Here is a 16,449-nt window from a genome sequence, read left to right as displayed (position 1 = left end):
ATCTATTCTTTTTCCTATATGTACACTATGAAGATGTCATTACATATTTGAATACTTTTCTTTTTACACAAACGTTTTTCACATATAATTTGTGCAAAAAGAGATATTTGACAATATTGTACAGTGTATAGTTAAAGAGTTTTTTCCTTTTAAAATTGTTTAGTTTAGTTTATTAGGACCCCCAGCTACTATTCTTCCTGAGGTCCACAACAACTTAACATTCGTGACAGTGCACAAAACAACTCACATATAACACTTAACAAAATAGCATGACTAGACTAAAACATTAACACAGACAAATAAGACAGCTCCTGGTAATATAACAATTAAGATATATATTTTTCATGAGTTCAATTGGTAAGTTAGCGCCAGATTATATTTTGATAAGTAGTTGATGCAGTTTGTGCATTTTTATTTTTTTTACTTTTTTTTACATTCTTACATATGTCACTTTTATTCTGAAGGAATCGAGCCGGAAGTCTTTCTGTTGTTGCGGGCAACAGACGGGAAGCGTGATTTCTTAATGGTAAAATCGTGCAGTTTGTTTTAATGGTTAAGCTTGAGTTAAGCTAAACAGTAATGCAGTATTCTGGTGCGATTGGGGCTCACTTGGTTTTGGATTTCTTCTCTAAATGTTGGAGACCAGATTTCATCCTCAAACGCGTTATTATCATCTAACAATGCGGATTAATCTGTGTGTTTGCTGTTACCGATTCAGCCAGGTTTGCTCCTGTGCTACCAGAGCTGGCTGAGATGGACCACCATGGAAAGCAAGTATAGTGCAACAAGGTCAATAGGCTCCAAGGTGGAAATGCTCCTGATAACATGGCTGATGCATAATAAAGAATAAAATAGATGCAAATTAAGGTGAGTTGTGTTCATGAATTTGTTCAGCCTGTTTGTGTAGGTTGATAATGCATTTTATGTAGCCTATAGAAGGAAACCTTGCATTGAGCTACCTGTCCTTGTTTTACATTTAGATTAACTGATTATGGCTAGGATAATATTCAGTGCATCAAAGTAGTCCTATGTCTCATATTAAAGTAGCTTTAGGTTGTATGACACAGTCAAGATATCCGTACAGTTGTTATACACATATAAGCTGCATTGTTTCCTCTGTTTTTCACAGGTTGTCATCAACTCTCATTCCTCTACTGTTGCACTAATGGGGACCTAAGACCCACCACTGGATTTCTTCACTGAAACCTCGTCTCGTCATCAGCTGCCATGCGGATCAGTCTCTGCCAGGGCCTGTTAACTGGCGCCATCATCCTGAACCTCCTCATTCTCTACTATGTGTCCCGGGCCCAGCAGCAGATGATGGAGAAAAGGAAGGAGCTCGGGCGGGGCACGAGGAGGGCTGCCCTACCAGCCTCCGGTCTGGGAGGAGGCCTGGGGGCACTTGTGGGCACTGGAGGTGAGCCTGGAGGGGTCGGAGGTGAGGGACACAGTCGTGGCCCACGTGTGACTGTTCTTCTGCGGGAGTTTGAAAACTTTGAGAATTATGTTGGGGATGTGGCGAATTCCTTCCTCCGCCAGAGACCTGAGCTTCCCTTCCTGGCTGTGGCCGACACGTCACCGTACCCTCCCTTGGTGCTTCCAGAGGGCGCACGCCTTCTAGTGCTCACCCCCAGCCCGGACCAGCCACCGCAAGCTCACAGGCCAGAGTTCCACATCCAGACGGAGTTTGTGCTGGTGGTGCCTGATGGAGTGGAGTTGGAGCAACCTCGGGCGATTGAGAGGCTGATCAGGGAGCTGGAGGGTGAGGGTGGGGGGCCCGTGAGGCTGGTAGCTGCCCCCGTGCTGGCTCGATCTGCTGTGCAGTGTCTTCACCTGCGGGTGAACCTCAGAGAGTGGACAGCCACCTACTCGCCAGCTGCGTCCGGGAGCAGCGGGAGCGTGTGTACGGCTTTACAGGGAGATGCAGTTGTCCTCATTCGCACAGAGGATCTTTTTAACCTCTCTGTCCCTCTGGGGAGGCCCCTCTTCTCCTCGCTCTTCGTCCAGACTGCCTTGAGAGGCTGGAAGGTCAAGCTGCTGGAGAGCCCCTGTTTCGCTGCAAACCACCGGCCACTGTTCAGCTCTGCTCACAACCAGTGGAAGGCTGACACTCGGCTGAAGGAGACAACAGGGAAGCTCATGAGGAGCTTTGGTCTGAAGCGTCTCCTGCTGCCTGATGGGAAGGAACAGTGGTATGGCTGCAGTAAAGAGACGCCTCGCTGCTTTGGCACAGTGCAGGATGACACTCCAGACTACCTCTATCTGGATCGCTGGACGCCTCCCTGCTGTCTGCGTGCTCTCAGGGAAACCACCAAGTATGTCATCAATATCCTGGAGACCTCAGGCGTACGCTACTGGCTCGAGGGGGGGACTCTACTGGGTGCTGTCCGCCATCAGGACATCATCCCATGGGATTATGACGTGGACCTGGGCATTTACCTAGAAGACGTACCCAACTGTGATCACTTGAAGAACCTGGACTCAGGTTCTCTCGTGGATGCTAATGGCTATGTCTGGGAGCGCGCAGTGGAAGGAGACTTCTACAGGGTCCAGTACAGCGAGGCCAACCACCTGCATGTTGACCTTTGGCCGTTCTACCCACGAAACGGCGTCATGACCAAAGACACATGGACAGAGCACAAACAAGACGTGGAGTTCCCGGAGCACTTCCTGCAGCCGCTGGTGCCAATGTCTTTTGCTGGCATCACTGCCTACAGCCCCAACAACCACCGAGCTTTCTTGGAACTCAAGTTCGGCGAGGGGGTGATTGAGAACCCTCAGTATCCCAACCCTTCGAAAAAGAGGCTGGACAGAAGCAAATTATAAGAGACGATAAAGAAGTGTGTTTTATGTCGACTGTTCAGAAAATTCTGCCACTTTTTTTTATACGAAAAACAGACTAAAAGATGATGCTTGGGACTAATGTGGTGCCAAAATGACTGCCGTTGCTGTCAATTTTAAGACAGCTAGATCAGTACTTGGATGTTAAGTCCAACATTGGACTGCCTGGAAAGATTTAAATCCATACACTAGTGAGTTTACATCAGGCATATCTTTAAGACTGGCTGGCTTTACCACATGTTGTACGAAATCTGTATGTATTGTACAGTAAAGTATAAATATGACTGCTGTGAAGATGTGGATTCTCACTAAAAGCTAGTGTACATGATCTTAAGCAGGATTTAAGATTCTGTACAGATTATCTGTGTTACATAAGTGCTTTTGCCCCGACAGGTGTTTTATGAATTTCTTGATTGTTGTATTGATTTGCACAGGTTTTGTCAGTTTTGCGGTTTATGAATGGATGTTACTGTGTATCGATGCCGACTGGTATCTGACAGCTGTAGCGTGGTGCGTACATTTCGATGTGGTGAAATGAGAAACATACCGTCATTCGTCCGTATGGAGAGGATGATCAGGACTTAGAAAACTTTTACTGAAACGTAAATTAATAACCTTTACCAAAATTAAGTGTGTTACTACTGAGCACCCATTATGTGTTAACTTAAATGAAATTTTAATTCAGCAGGGAAGTCGGACATAAAAACACACAAGCTTCTCTGGGTACGAGATGTTTCCTGTAGCGTTGTTACATGTGTGATGTATCAGTGTGTCACTCCAAGTCATGAACCGGTAAAATAAAGACGTCGTAACAGGTTGACTTACGTTATTCATTTGTTTTGAGAATTGTTGGCAAATCCATTGTAAATACATTGAATGTGCAATATTGGCTGCAATTTTCTTTTTTAAACACTAGATGGCACAACACACCTATTTATTCTGCAGCCTCTGTAACTCCTTTAAGCCTCTGCACTAAGTTGTGTCAAAGGCATTATGGGAGTTCCTCAGCCATATGGCAGGGGCCCAGGGGGTGGAGGATTTTATGACAGGACACACAGGAATGCAGCTCGCTTGTTTTGTCAGACTTGTCCAGTGATGTAAATAGCTTCCATATACTACACAAGACGTTGTCCTGTCATTGTCTTTCACCTGTGGTTGCTGCTCATATTGTATTCCCCAAGGTGTATTTTCATTCCTTCTATTCACCATAATCAACACTGTTCATATATGGCCTTGGAATGACATAAGCATCCATACAGCTGAGAGGCTGTGTGGTTATTTTAGGATGCAAAAACATAAGTAACTGAGTATGTTTCTCCTCTTGCATGCTGCTACAGAACGGAGGTGAAAGCATTATTTCACTATGGAGCTCTCATGCAGACAAACTAAATACAGACCAAGAGAGACAGCCACATAATTTAAAAAAAGTCTTTATTATTAAAACCCTAAAGACAGTAAATTCAGACTAAGTTTTGAAACAACCCCTCTGTAACAAAGTCATTACTAACATGACCATATACACAACACAAATACTCTGTTCGAACCAGACAGACATCCGTACGGCAAAAGATCTCAGAGGAATGATAACATCTTAAACCTTCCACCATAAAAGCACAAAGTAGACACAAAAGCTGTTTTGAGGCAATGGTTAACATTTCAGCACTCTGGTGACATAAGACTGTACCGAGTGACGAGGCCTCGGGCCTGTAACAATTTCATAGATGATCATGGGAAACACTGCAACACTAACATTGAGCTGATCCAGTATGGAGAATCTTTGTATATGTTAATAGCACACACCCCAGTTATTTGGTAGAGCTTTAAATAGTTCAAGATGATATGGATGGAAGAGATAAACATTCAATAGTGCAACAGTACCGGTAATCATACGTGCATAGCATATGTTGTACACATGTATGATTCATATATGCATGTAGTATTAGAAAACAGTTTCTATCACTCCAGGGTGCGGCGAGTACAACTCATCTCATCACTGCTACACCACACATTCTCCAAAGTCTTCAAGTTTCCTGAATGCCTGTGGACAAACTGCAGAGAAAATTCCAACAGAAGTACCTTACAGACACAAACTAGACTCACCCACAAGTTTGAAATAATCCAAGAAAAATACATCATTTAAAAAAACTATCACCGACCAGTTATTACAAGACTTGAAACTGGAACAGCATGATAAAACATGGGCGAAAAATGTCTTTGGATTTTGTTTAGGGAAATAAATATTACTTTAAACAGATATTCAGGGGCATCTGAGGCATCGAAAATAGTGTACAAGTCGGCCTAAAGCCCATAAATCTAGTATTTCGTCTTTATGGCCATCACAGCCAAAACATAAATAGGTTTCAGTGGAGACAAGCTTACGTTCACTCAAGTCCTTTTAGCTCCGGACAGTCAAATTGCTGCTATATTCATGTAGTGGAAGGACTTTTGTTACTTACACATCACATGAAGTCACACCACACTTTTATACAACATCAAACATATTGTCCTTCTTGTTAGAGACTGCTTTAAAACCCATTTGTGCCTTGATAAAATGTGTGTACCGACAGAGAGCAACAGGATGAGTAAAATGTAGGGTGTAATTTAAAAAAATCTTCTTGGAAATGTCATTCAATGCTATCAGGATTTCATCGGTCTCCTTCCTGTTTGCTGAGTCGATGTGATTTTTGGTCTCTGAATATTAAGGAGTAGTTGGAGGACAGTCTTCAAGCCATAGTTAAACCTGAGGTTGCGTTGTCTGCCATCGCACCGATGTCCATTAGAAGAGGCAGAAATGCTCGGAGGTCCATCTGTGTCCGTGGATGTTTTGAATCCTTGAGAAAAAGTTCCTTCATTTAGCTTTAGGACGTCAGTGAGTGCTACTAAGGATAGTATTACCTTTGTACCTCATTGCTTCTTCTCACCAGGAGAAAGGCATCGTACACAAGAGAGTCATTGGCATAGATAAAGTCATCGCCACAATAAAAGAATATTAAAAGCCTTAACCCCCTACAGCTATAAAAAGAACAAGTGTTTGTGCTTTTAGCTTTACATATGACAAATCGTACGTCTGTTCATATAAAAAGCATATTATGATATATTTCATAACAAATATGATCCTTTTTCTGTATAGTAAGATGGGAATCTGACAAAGGTGAACACAGAGGAAAAATAAAAAAGGTGACGTAATAAAACAATTTTAAAAAAGGTATTTTTTTCATTGATAATGTCAGCAGCTGGATTACATGATGGACTCCTTTTCACCAAGAGCCTTCTTAGCAGCGTCTGCACTGTCCCTCCCACCTCGCTTCTCAATGAGCGGTGAGCTCTCAGGGGCTGGAAGTGTTGGGTCTCCCATCCTGACCTCGCTCAGCTCTGCTCCCTCGTCTCGTTTGGACGTACGATCCACAAAGTGCTGCAAAAGCCCAGCTCCGAAGGCATCGCCCTCTACGTTCAGCACTGTGCAGGTACGGTCACTAAAGAAAGACAGAATGGATGCCAAGCAGTTTTAATATTAACCCATCGTAATTTCATATGTGACATACGTCATGTTATTTGGCTGCCGTGCTTTATGTCTACATAAAATACTCACACAAGCCAATCAACAGCCAGGATGAGAGAGATGTCATTGGTGGGCAATCCTACAGCCTCCAGGATGATGGCCAGGGTCAACACACCACCGGCAGGTATACCTGCTGCTCCAACACTGGACGCTGTGGCTGTCACACTAACACATTAAGAGGGAAGATGACAGAGTTAGACACAGATAGAGCAGCTACAATTTTAAACAGCATCTTCACACACATGAAATTTTATATATCACTGTATACCAACTATATTTACATTGAAGTAGGGCTGAGCGATATGGCCAAAAAAATAACACTGCAATAATTTTAGGCTGTATTGCTATACAGGATGTATATCTCGGTATTTTGAAATCTCCCCTAAACTACTGTAGACTACTAAAACACTAAACTACGAAATAAACTATAGTTACAATAATGTCAAATAAACTACTGTTACAAAAAGTTAAACAAAGTACTGTTATAATAAAGTTAAATAAAATACTGTTACAAAAAAGTTGAAGTACAGTTATAATAAAGTTAAATAAGCTACAGTTATAAAAAAAAGTTAAAGCACTATTATAATAGAGTTAAATAAAGTACTGTTATAATAAAGTTAAATAAAGTATTGTTACAAAAAAGTTAAAGTACTATTATAATGAAATTATTTAAAGCTGAACCACTGGTGCTTTTATTCTGAAGCACCTGGCTCGTCTCGGGTCGTGCTCTTGATGTTTTGTGAACTTGAAGCTTCTGGTCAACAGTTAGCTGTTAGTTACAGCAGCACTATTACACATAAGGGTTGATCCACTGTGGGAAAATAAACGAATAGCTCTCCAGTTCATATAATAATAGTATTTGCAAGTCACACTGGTGCTCCATGGTCACAAAATGAGACTAAATGATCGTAGTTTGGAGCACTGCTGTTAGGAAAACGCACACCCTGCATCGTGTTTGTGAGCCTTTTTTTCTTTTTATAAATATATATATTTATATTAGGTCTGCGAGAGGGAGGAGCCGTAAGAGAGTCTCCTGTCGGTGGCTTAAAAATTTGTAGTTTGTACTCAGTGTCTGCGATATAGTCATTATTATACATCCCACTTGGGATAAGTTGCAATACATCAAGTATATTCGATAAATCGCCCACCCCTACATTGAAGTACTTGATAAAAGGAGGCAAATGTACAATTGAACATGTAATCTAGTCGGCAACTGTGCGTTTCAGGACTTACAGGATGGTAATAACTTGGATGAAGTTGAGGGAAAAGTTGTTCAACTGAGCAATGAAAACAGCAGCCACACACTGGAAGAGAGCAGCTCCGTCCATGTTGACCGTCGCTCCGATGGGCAGGATGAAACGGCTGATGTGCTTGGATACGCCGTTATTTTCCTCCACGCACTTCATCATCAGGGGCAGAGTGGCCGAGCTAAGAGACAAGGAATGCGCCAGGGTAAGACGGCGAAAGGTATGCGCACATGTGTTTGTAGAAGGAGGAAAGTGTGTATGTTTTAGAACAAGAGCGCCTCAGTATTTTATATTTAGAGAGAACAAACAAGTGTGTGTGCGGGAGAGTTAGAGAAGTGAGCACCGTTGAGTCTATTACCTGGAGCTTGTTCCGAAGGCAGTTGCCAAAGCTGTGAATATCCCCCAGAGGAAGGTGTATGGGTTCTTCCTTGTAATGACGAAGTAAATGGCGGGCAGTACGAGAAAGCCATGGACGGCATGTCCAATGATACAGCAGGCTATATATTTTCCCAGACTGGCAAACAGATTACCAACATCCTCCATCTCGACGATCTTGCCAGCTACAAGGAACATGATACCAAGAGGGGCGTACCTGTAGAGATACAGGAGGGGCAGGAAAGAGAAGGGACGGATGATTATATAATTATGCTTCTAGGAAAAAAAACCTGTACTCAATAATCAAGCGTATTTAACACTGATTTTGTTCTAACATGTAGGTCTTTCTTACCACATGATCCAGGAGACCAGCACCATGGTGGCCTCGTTGAAGGAGTTGAAGAACTTGATGAGGATCTCTCCTTCCTCTCCCAGCTTCCTCAAAGCGATACCAAACACAATGGCAAACACGACCAGACCAAGAATATTCATGCCATCCTGGTCGGTTCCAAAGGGCACCTAAAGACACATATGAAAAACAGTGAGGACAGGCAACACATTAGAATCCTTAATGTATTTGTGGTATATTTTATGCCGACAACTCAGCCTTTTACTTTGCTCACCTTCTCCACTGTGATATTAAGGTTTCCATCTGTGCCATTCCTGGTTACCAGCTTGTAGCTGGTTGCATACTGGATGGGAAAGAAAGTTTTGCCCAGTTAGTTATTTTGTTACACCCAGACATCTTATCCAAGCATTTCCTTTATACTATTTCAGACCTTAATTATGTAAAATTATAGAATTGAGGTGCTTACTGATTGAAAAGCAGCAGCCACCAGGTTGGAGGGAAAGATGTTCCTGTAGAAAGAAAAAAAACACAACAACTAAACAACACTTCCAAGTGTTTACTAGAGGCCTTGGGAAAACCCAACAAAAAAAACATGTGGTTGTGATTGGAAGGGGATAAATTACATGTTTGGGAACCGAACGGCACAACACAATGCAAATGCTCGGGCCTTGTTTGTTTGTTTTCTCTCTATCGGCACACACAACTGCATGAAACAACCTTGACCGCTTATGGGAAAGGACACACGAAGCAAGGATACATTGCTACAAGGCAAACACATTGTACAGCCAAAGACTGATCTCTGTTGAGTTCATAAATGTTTCTAAGTCTGAAATGTTTGTGTGCCACATAAGAGTCCTACCTTATAGCCTCACTTTGAAAAAAAAACTAGTTATTTCTGTCTGTTGTAGAAACAGTGGCTAGCTACACCCTCTGGGTGTCAGTGACAGCCCAAACAGAAGGAATCACAAGATCGATCATGTGGAAATAGCTCAGAGAATTTAACTATTAATCCCCTTTTTTTCCTCCCCCCCTCTACTTCTAATCGCTGTTGTGTTATTCATTCTCCGCTAACGAGTACACACACACGTTGCTATATAGGTTGAGCTGCATATTAAATCTCTAAAGAACTCCTGAAACCCATGCGTCCCCGATACCCCTATATGTAATGGATTTAGAGTATATTAAGGAATTAACTTCACAAGCTCTTTCCAACCATTCATTCCCCTTTCATTGGAACCATAATGCATCCGAATTAAACATCATGTGACTGTGGGATAGACAGGGCGGCATGCAGCTTCTGGTTGTGCAGCAAAAAGCCATGACAAAGAGGCTGTCGGGCTTTCAAGTCAATATTAGTCTTCATTTGGATATTCAAATAGATTAACTCTTGTTTTATTGTATATGTGTCAATTTAGTATAATTAGGCCTAATGAATTTTAGAACAGCTTCACAAACTGCTGGATTGGAGCCTGATGCACATACTATCACGCAATGTATAACACAGGGCTTTAAACCATGTTGTGTCCTCCTGAGTCAAGTTTTTCAGTGTCAAAAAGACCTAGATGTTTGGGAAAGGCAGCACTGCATTGCTTTGCATTGTGCATTGACCTAAATTTTGCATAGAGTTGACAACGCAGAGCAGAAACCTCCACTTCCTTTTTATACGGAACAGGTAAAAAAACCCCAATTCTAAATAAAGGATATGTACGTGTGCACTATTTTTAGGCATTCACAGACAGTCAAAGGTTTCATTTCCTCCAGTCATCACGTTTTTACTTTTCTGAAGAAGCACCTACAGTTTACTTTCTACAATACACAACAAGTTAGTCAACACAGAACAGGTTAACATCCTTGTGTGTGTTCCTTTTGCATCCAATATGCTTGCTATGCTAAATAAGTGGTATGTTCAGTAATATATCTAAAGGCTCTACTCGTTTTGGTTTTGTGGAGTTTTTCTTTGGCTCAAATTGGGATTCTGGAAGAGGATCTCAGACGCTGTACATATTGTAAAATCCTGTAAGACACACATGATTTTTGACAACGTAAAAAGACGTGCCCAAGCACAGGTAACGATAATCATCAGAGTGGTATGACAACAATCCACACAAGGTGAAACATCATTAGGTATGTGCGTGCGTGCGTGCGTGCATGTGCGTGTTTCTTTTATGGCGGGCTACTGATAATTGCTCTGACGTCTTCCGAGCATCTTGTTACACCAGGATCTGGCAACAAGCAGGTAGCAATCCATGCATGTCATAGAATAATAAATGTTTCACCCCCTACCCTACAACAATGACTCTAGGTCTTTAAAAGAACGAATGATGAATTTAAAAATGCTCCCACTCTGTTCACATTGAGCCAGTTTTAGACGGGATCCGGAGAGTAGTGAAATTAAAGTTTGAGTATAATGAGTTAGGAACATTCAGTAAGTTTAAAGCCCATCAGATGTTCACAGCTTTGTGTCTATTGTTCCATATGTTTAGCTACCTGCTAAAAAATGTTATGTTGTCAGCAACACTGACGAGGCATTCCTTAAAATGTAACATCAGGAGTTTGAAAGGTAAAGCAGCTTATTTAAAAGGAACAGTGTGCAAGATTTAGGGGGATTTAGGGCATTTTCAGCTGTCTTGCATCGGTCCAAATCAGGGACTAATTTTGTTTCAAAGTTGCATAATTACCTAGAGTTGGTTCGTGTTCTCACAGCAGCGTTTACAAGCGGACCAGATAAAATGCCCTGCGCGAGAAAGCTGCTCTTGATTGGTCAGAATTTCCATGCAGGAAAAATCCAGGAAGTAAACAAAACATTCAAACGAACTTGAGTTCAATTGAACCGAACCAAACACGGCAGGTCTGAAAGCACCCTTAGTGGCATATAGAGGTGTGGACTGTAGATTGCAACCAGCTGAAACTTCTCCCAGTTAGAATTCCTTCAGTGTTCATTGTTCAGGAGGTTTTTTAGCAGGAGCTGCATTATCCACAGAGGTCTCCTCCTCTCCAAAACAAACAGACCCCGTGGTTGAAACTGGTAGAAACAATGAATAGAGCAGTTTCATCAGTGTTTTGTGGACACTCTGTTCGTTGAGGGGGACGCTTTGTGGCTGATGCAAAAATGCGAATGTCCATTCTGGGCTACTGTAAAAATATGGTGGCACAAGATGGCGGACTCTGTGGACATCCCAATTCCTATGTAGATATAAACAGCTCATTCTAAGGTAATGAAAACATAACAATTCTTATTTTCAGGTGATTATACACTAAGAAAGCACGCAAATTGTATTATATTCTGTCTATTTCTGTCAATATATGTCCCTAAATCCTACACACATGACCTTTAAAAAGAGGAAATTCCACCTTAATTTACTAGAAAGCTGAAAAAGAACACTACTTGACTTTAGCTGAGATGGCAATGTTGAGCTTGGATCCATAAGATGAAAAATACTAAAAATAAAGGATAAAAAGGGATCCAATACAGTCTAACACCACAGGTACTTGGGATAAAAGCAGGCAATGCGTGAACCTCTTTGAGGAAATACTTTGTGCCACACAATCGGTATGTAATGTCACTAACTTCCTGTAACCTCGGGCAAAAAACGCATGTAGTCAAATTCACAGGTGATGTTAGCACCAACTCATATCCGTCACCTGTGAATGTGGACCATATTGTTCTAAGTGGGAGACCAAACAAAGGCGGGGGATGGGAAACGTCAATAAGGATGTGTAGGGAGTGGCTCCAGCCAGGGTTTAACACATCACATACACCCCTACGCTGACATGTGGTCTTTTACTGTACTGTGTGGACAATGACAGAGCATAATTTAATAGGGTTTGTGTCTGTGAACAATGACCAGGCCAATTTTACACTGTGATGAGCAGCTCTTGTGTCACAGTCCCACACTGTCTTTGTTGTCAAAACTAACTGGGACACCAACTGAGAGGGCTTGCTCTAATGAGAGGCACAGGTTTCGCCTGCTGTCCTATTAGGATAGCGTGTGTGTGTGTGTGTGAGAGAGCTTTTGTCCTGCACGAGATAAACATTACTTTACTGAGCTTTTCCTTCAAAACAGCAGCCAGCAACAGTAAACAAATCTGGACATGGTGCATCTGAGATGTTGCATTCAGGAGCATCAGTTAACAACAACTGCTGCACTTATTCTCGGGGTAAATCTGCTCTACATTATGAGTTTACATCCTCATCATTAAACATGAACAGAGTCAGACAAAATGCCAAATAGCCCATCTGAGTTTTGCGAAACTAGAACATTGTGTTCTAACTTCAATACCGGCATGTGTCGGCCTCAGATTTGAAAACAAGGGGGGTAAAAGTGATCATCTGCGAGTGGTTAGGTTTTGCCCTGTTACTCTTGCATGTCTAATCTGGCTGTGGGCAGCATGAGATGTTTTAAGGAGGGGGTTGCCAGGACAAACTCTTTGAGAAGGAGAAGGAGAGAGGTTGGAAAATGGAAAGCGGCTCTCAACGTTCCAAAGAATGTTCGAACTAACCAGACAAAATTATGCAACAGAGTCCCGAGCATAAAAAGACTGCATGTGAACAGTGAAAGTTCTGATCTCTCTGCAGAAACGGAAAACTGTTTGAAGGCATCAAATTAGCTGATAATGGACTGTTAAAGAGAGATCACACATTCCCATTAAACACAAAGGAGTGTGTTTATGCTAAATACAGTCCACTTTCCTGTCTTTGTAAGGGAACCGGCCGCTTCAGCTCACATCACAGTGTGTGGCAACGTGTACACAAAAGGTCAATTCAATTTACCTTCACAGCATAGTCGCCCTGATAAGCAATACCATCATGCTATCTTTGCTTTTGGGGTAAAAGAGGGTGGAAGTAGTTGTGTAAGACATGAGAATGTGTCAGAAGATGTTCACGTCTCACTATTTCAGGCTCTGAGTCAATTGTTAGCCAACTGTGAGCACCCTGCTTCCCTTTAATCCTCAGTGTAGATGAGGTGGCACAGGTCTCATGAATGTCCCATGAATGTGACACGCAGATAAAAAAAGACTAATTTCCATCAGATACGTTTAGAGCTGTACAGTGGAGAACACACTGTGCCAAAAGGCCTGCATGTTGGAGGACACTTAGACAGCCTTGTGACATCAGACATGTTACACCACATTTCTTTCTTCCACGTGTCTGCGCATCAGCCTGGACGAGAAATGTGGCCCACGACGCACATCTGGTTGTCAATTCATAAAAAAAGTAACATCCTCTGAAGTCATGGTGAAGCAGTTCTTACTTAGAATAAAACTGAAGTTGTGGTGGTTTTATTGTCCCAGACGGGACAGTCCCGACATGAAGAGTCTAACCACTCGTCTCTCAAGGTGTTACGCACATGTTAGGGCCTTTTGGAATGTGGAGTGCCTTTTGGGGAGTATTTATATGAATATGTTTCTCACTGAACAGTTTTGTGTCAATATCACGAAGGCAATAGTGTGAAAACAGAATAGTAATTTAAGTTTAGTTATTTTAAATGTGAAAAGGATTGTGTTGGTTTCATTAAATAGTCGGTGGCAACCGGCGCTCTGTCCCTGGGAGTTACTGGTCACAGCTCAGCTGACGCAACTGCCAGTTGTCATTACAGCACCACAGCGCGCATATCTGATGATGGACTGAGCCAAGGGTCTCATTTGACTACTATCCCACTGTTAGAGTTATTTTCCCTTGTGTTGTAAAAATAAAGGTTACCAGACGGGACAGAAGGTAAAAAGGGGCTTGTATCTTTTCCCGAGAGCTACTGTATCTCACTTTGGCAACGTGTGCCCGCGGGAAGGCGCTGATGAACCCAGCCATCATAATTACTTCTAAAGAGTTTGTGAGCTCAGCAGGTGAGACTGAATGAGGGGATTCACTCACCTGATCAAATCTAAGAAGGAGTCTATGACTTCTTTGGCGGCAGGTACGTCGTCATCCAAGCCTTGGATCTTGGGTTTGGATATGGAACCCGACCCCGGCGTCAGTATGTAAGCCATCACAACCCCGATGGAGGACGCAATCAAGGTGGTGACCAGGAAGAACAGCATAGCCCAGCCACCAAGTTTGCCCAGAGCTTTGGGGTCGATGCTGGCAGCCCCGGACACCAGACTGCACACTACCAGGGGGATGATGATCATTTTCAGCAGTCTAATGAGTAGCTCACCGGGGAAACCGACGTAGATGATCTGGGTCCTGGTGAGGTCCGCGTTGCGCACAGCGAGTCCAATAAAAACACCGATGATGACCCCGGCCACGGTGAGGATCACCAGCAAGTTGGCCATCACTATCCTCTTCACCCGCTGGGCCAGCGGCTCCTTGCTGCCCTTCTTGGGGCCGTTGGTGCCGTTGGCCAACTGCTCATCGAGGTGCGCCTCGCCATTGGCTGCCTTGCCTTGCTCCATGTCCATCTTCTCAGCCATTGTACGCGTTAAAAGTTACTATGGAAATTATCCTAAAAGAACAAATACTTCGCTAAAAAAATTGTAGTGAGAGTACCTCTAAGTAGTGTCACCACACGGCGACAGCTGCCCCGCACAAGTACACGATGCTCCTGTTACTCACAGGATAGCCTACTTATCTGACCAGAATATACACGCCCCCTCCCTGTCACGTGTGAACTGGGCGTGTTTAAAAATAATTTATTTAATTTTTTCAACTGTTCCATTACATTCATTAAAATGCAAATACGATTAGACATCCTTCTTTTAAGGCATTGTGTGTCTTATTTTAGGTTGAACACAATATCATGCTCATCATACCATACACAAGATTGTTGAAGTTTGGGTAATGTGGACAGGTAGGTCACAAACATCACAAGAAGGCCTTGTTGGTCAGGTTCATGTTTTACTGTTTATTAGCCTAAATGAAGATTGAAGGGCTGTTACTTTTAGTAAAATGCGCTCCATCTGTTATAACTTCGTCTGGTTGGATGATAAAGTTGTTTGAAGCAGAAGCCAGACGTGTGCTTCTCTGAAAAATGTTGTTTCACCATTGCAGATATTTCAGATGTCTGCAAGTCCAAGTGGGCTGGCCACACACACACACACACACACACACACACACACACACTACAGCTAAAGCAACAAGTCTCCATGCATGGTACATGATGTAAATTATTCTGAAACTAAAGTATAACCCTGAAACAAGCCTCAAGTATTGCATCATGCAGTGAAAAGCACAACTACATGCAAACTCCCTTGAGCATAAATATAACTAAATACATTTTTTCTTTTGTTTTCTTTGTTTAAGTAGTTGCAAAATTACTTTATATTTTGTGTATATGTTATTCAGTCATTATTATTTTTTATTTTATTCATTTAATTTGGTCATTATTACTCTGCTTTTAGGAGCAGGGGGTGGGTAAAGGGGGGATATTACTGTTTTAAAAGAAAAACATTAATCTGTACTCCTGTATCATCATACATGCAGAGTATTGAATAAAACGTGGTTGTAAAAAAAATGCTGAAAATCAAACCCAATGTAAAAGCTAAAATCAAAAACCAAGAAACTCAGCCAATACTGAAATACTACTCTCTTATATTAGAATAGCAATAACTGGGTTGCGTTTGCTGAACTCGGAGGCTTTGCCTGAACAGCTGTGGAGACTGCCACTGCACTTTGATGAGACCTCCCTCCTCTGTATGCTTATTTGCTCTCCTCCCGAGTACCAACTCAATGAATGCCATTGTTATCATAGTTATATCATCAAAGGATAGTGCATGTAGAGCCACGAGCACAGCAGTACAATTAATCTATTTAATCATTAATCATCTGGTATGTTTGAATGACAAATGATGATAATTAAGGGCTTGCTTTGCATCATGTCAACGGCACTTTGTCTTACCCAATCATTAGAGATAGACAGGAAAGCATGCAATACACCACATCCTTCTACTTTCATTCTGATATTTATACAGGGACAAGTGGTGGCAAAAAATAGGAATGAAAGTGACTGAGAACGAAAGTTTGGGATGGAAAAGAGCGGTTTCAAATTTTCTTCAAAATCATAGTTTCCCAACTACAACCCTGCAGTTTTTGGCAAGGTGGGTATCAATCTGTGACAAGAGACAGACTCTCATTGTCCAAAATA

At 42.2% G+C, this 16,449-nt stretch overlaps 2 protein-coding genes across 2 annotated transcripts; one reads left to right on the top strand and one right to left on the bottom strand.

Moving 5' to 3' along the window:
* Positions 1 to 489: 489 nt before the first annotated feature.
* Positions 490 to 3,659, top strand: fkrp (fukutin related protein). The gene is made up of 2 exons (XM_033630747.2): positions 490 to 867; positions 1,130 to 3,659. The coding sequence occupies exon 2, from the start codon at positions 1,228 to 1,230 to the stop codon at positions 2,824 to 2,826; it is 1,599 nt and encodes a 532-aa protein (XP_033486638.1). The 5' UTR covers positions 490 to 867; positions 1,130 to 1,227; the 3' UTR covers positions 2,827 to 3,659.
* Positions 3,660 to 4,255: 596 nt separating this feature from the next.
* Positions 4,256 to 14,917, bottom strand: slc1a5 (solute carrier family 1 member 5). Its single transcript, XM_033631898.2, has 8 exons — positions 14,241 to 14,917; positions 8,838 to 8,880; positions 8,646 to 8,714; positions 8,375 to 8,541; positions 8,006 to 8,239; positions 7,634 to 7,828; positions 6,431 to 6,565; positions 4,256 to 6,314 (listed from the first exon to the last, which is right to left on the bottom strand). The coding sequence occupies exons 1-8, from the start codon at positions 14,777 to 14,779 to the stop codon at positions 6,080 to 6,082; spliced, it is 1,617 nt and encodes a 538-aa protein (XP_033487789.1). The 5' UTR covers positions 14,780 to 14,917; the 3' UTR covers positions 4,256 to 6,079.
* Between the last annotated feature and the right edge of the window lie 1,532 nt (positions 14,918 to 16,449).

This window comes from Epinephelus lanceolatus, chromosome 4 (assembly GCF_041903045.1).
Source record: "Epinephelus lanceolatus isolate andai-2023 chromosome 4, ASM4190304v1, whole genome shotgun sequence".
In the NCBI taxonomy this organism is placed as follows: domain Eukaryota; kingdom Metazoa; phylum Chordata; class Actinopteri; order Perciformes; family Serranidae; genus Epinephelus; species Epinephelus lanceolatus.
This window is presented reverse-complemented; position numbering and strand designations above follow the sequence as displayed.

Excerpts from the sequence above, each read along its gene's own strand:
- slc1a5 (XM_033631898.2), bottom strand. The coding sequence starts at position 14,779 with ATGGCTGAGAAGATGGACATGGAGCAAGGCAAGGCAGCCAATGGCGAG. Across the intron at positions 8,240-8,374 it reads CTGGTCTCCTGGATCATGTG|GTACGCCCCTCTTGGTATCA; the intron begins GTAAGAAAGACC and ends GTATCTCTACAG. Across the intron at positions 6,566-7,633 it reads ATCCAAGTTATTACCATCCT|TGTGACAGCCACAGCGTCCA; the intron begins GTAAGTCCTGAA and ends TTAATGTGTTAG.
- fkrp (XM_033630747.2), top strand. The coding sequence starts at position 1,228 with ATGCGGATCAGTCTCTGCCAGGGCCTGTTAACTGGCGCCATCATCCTG.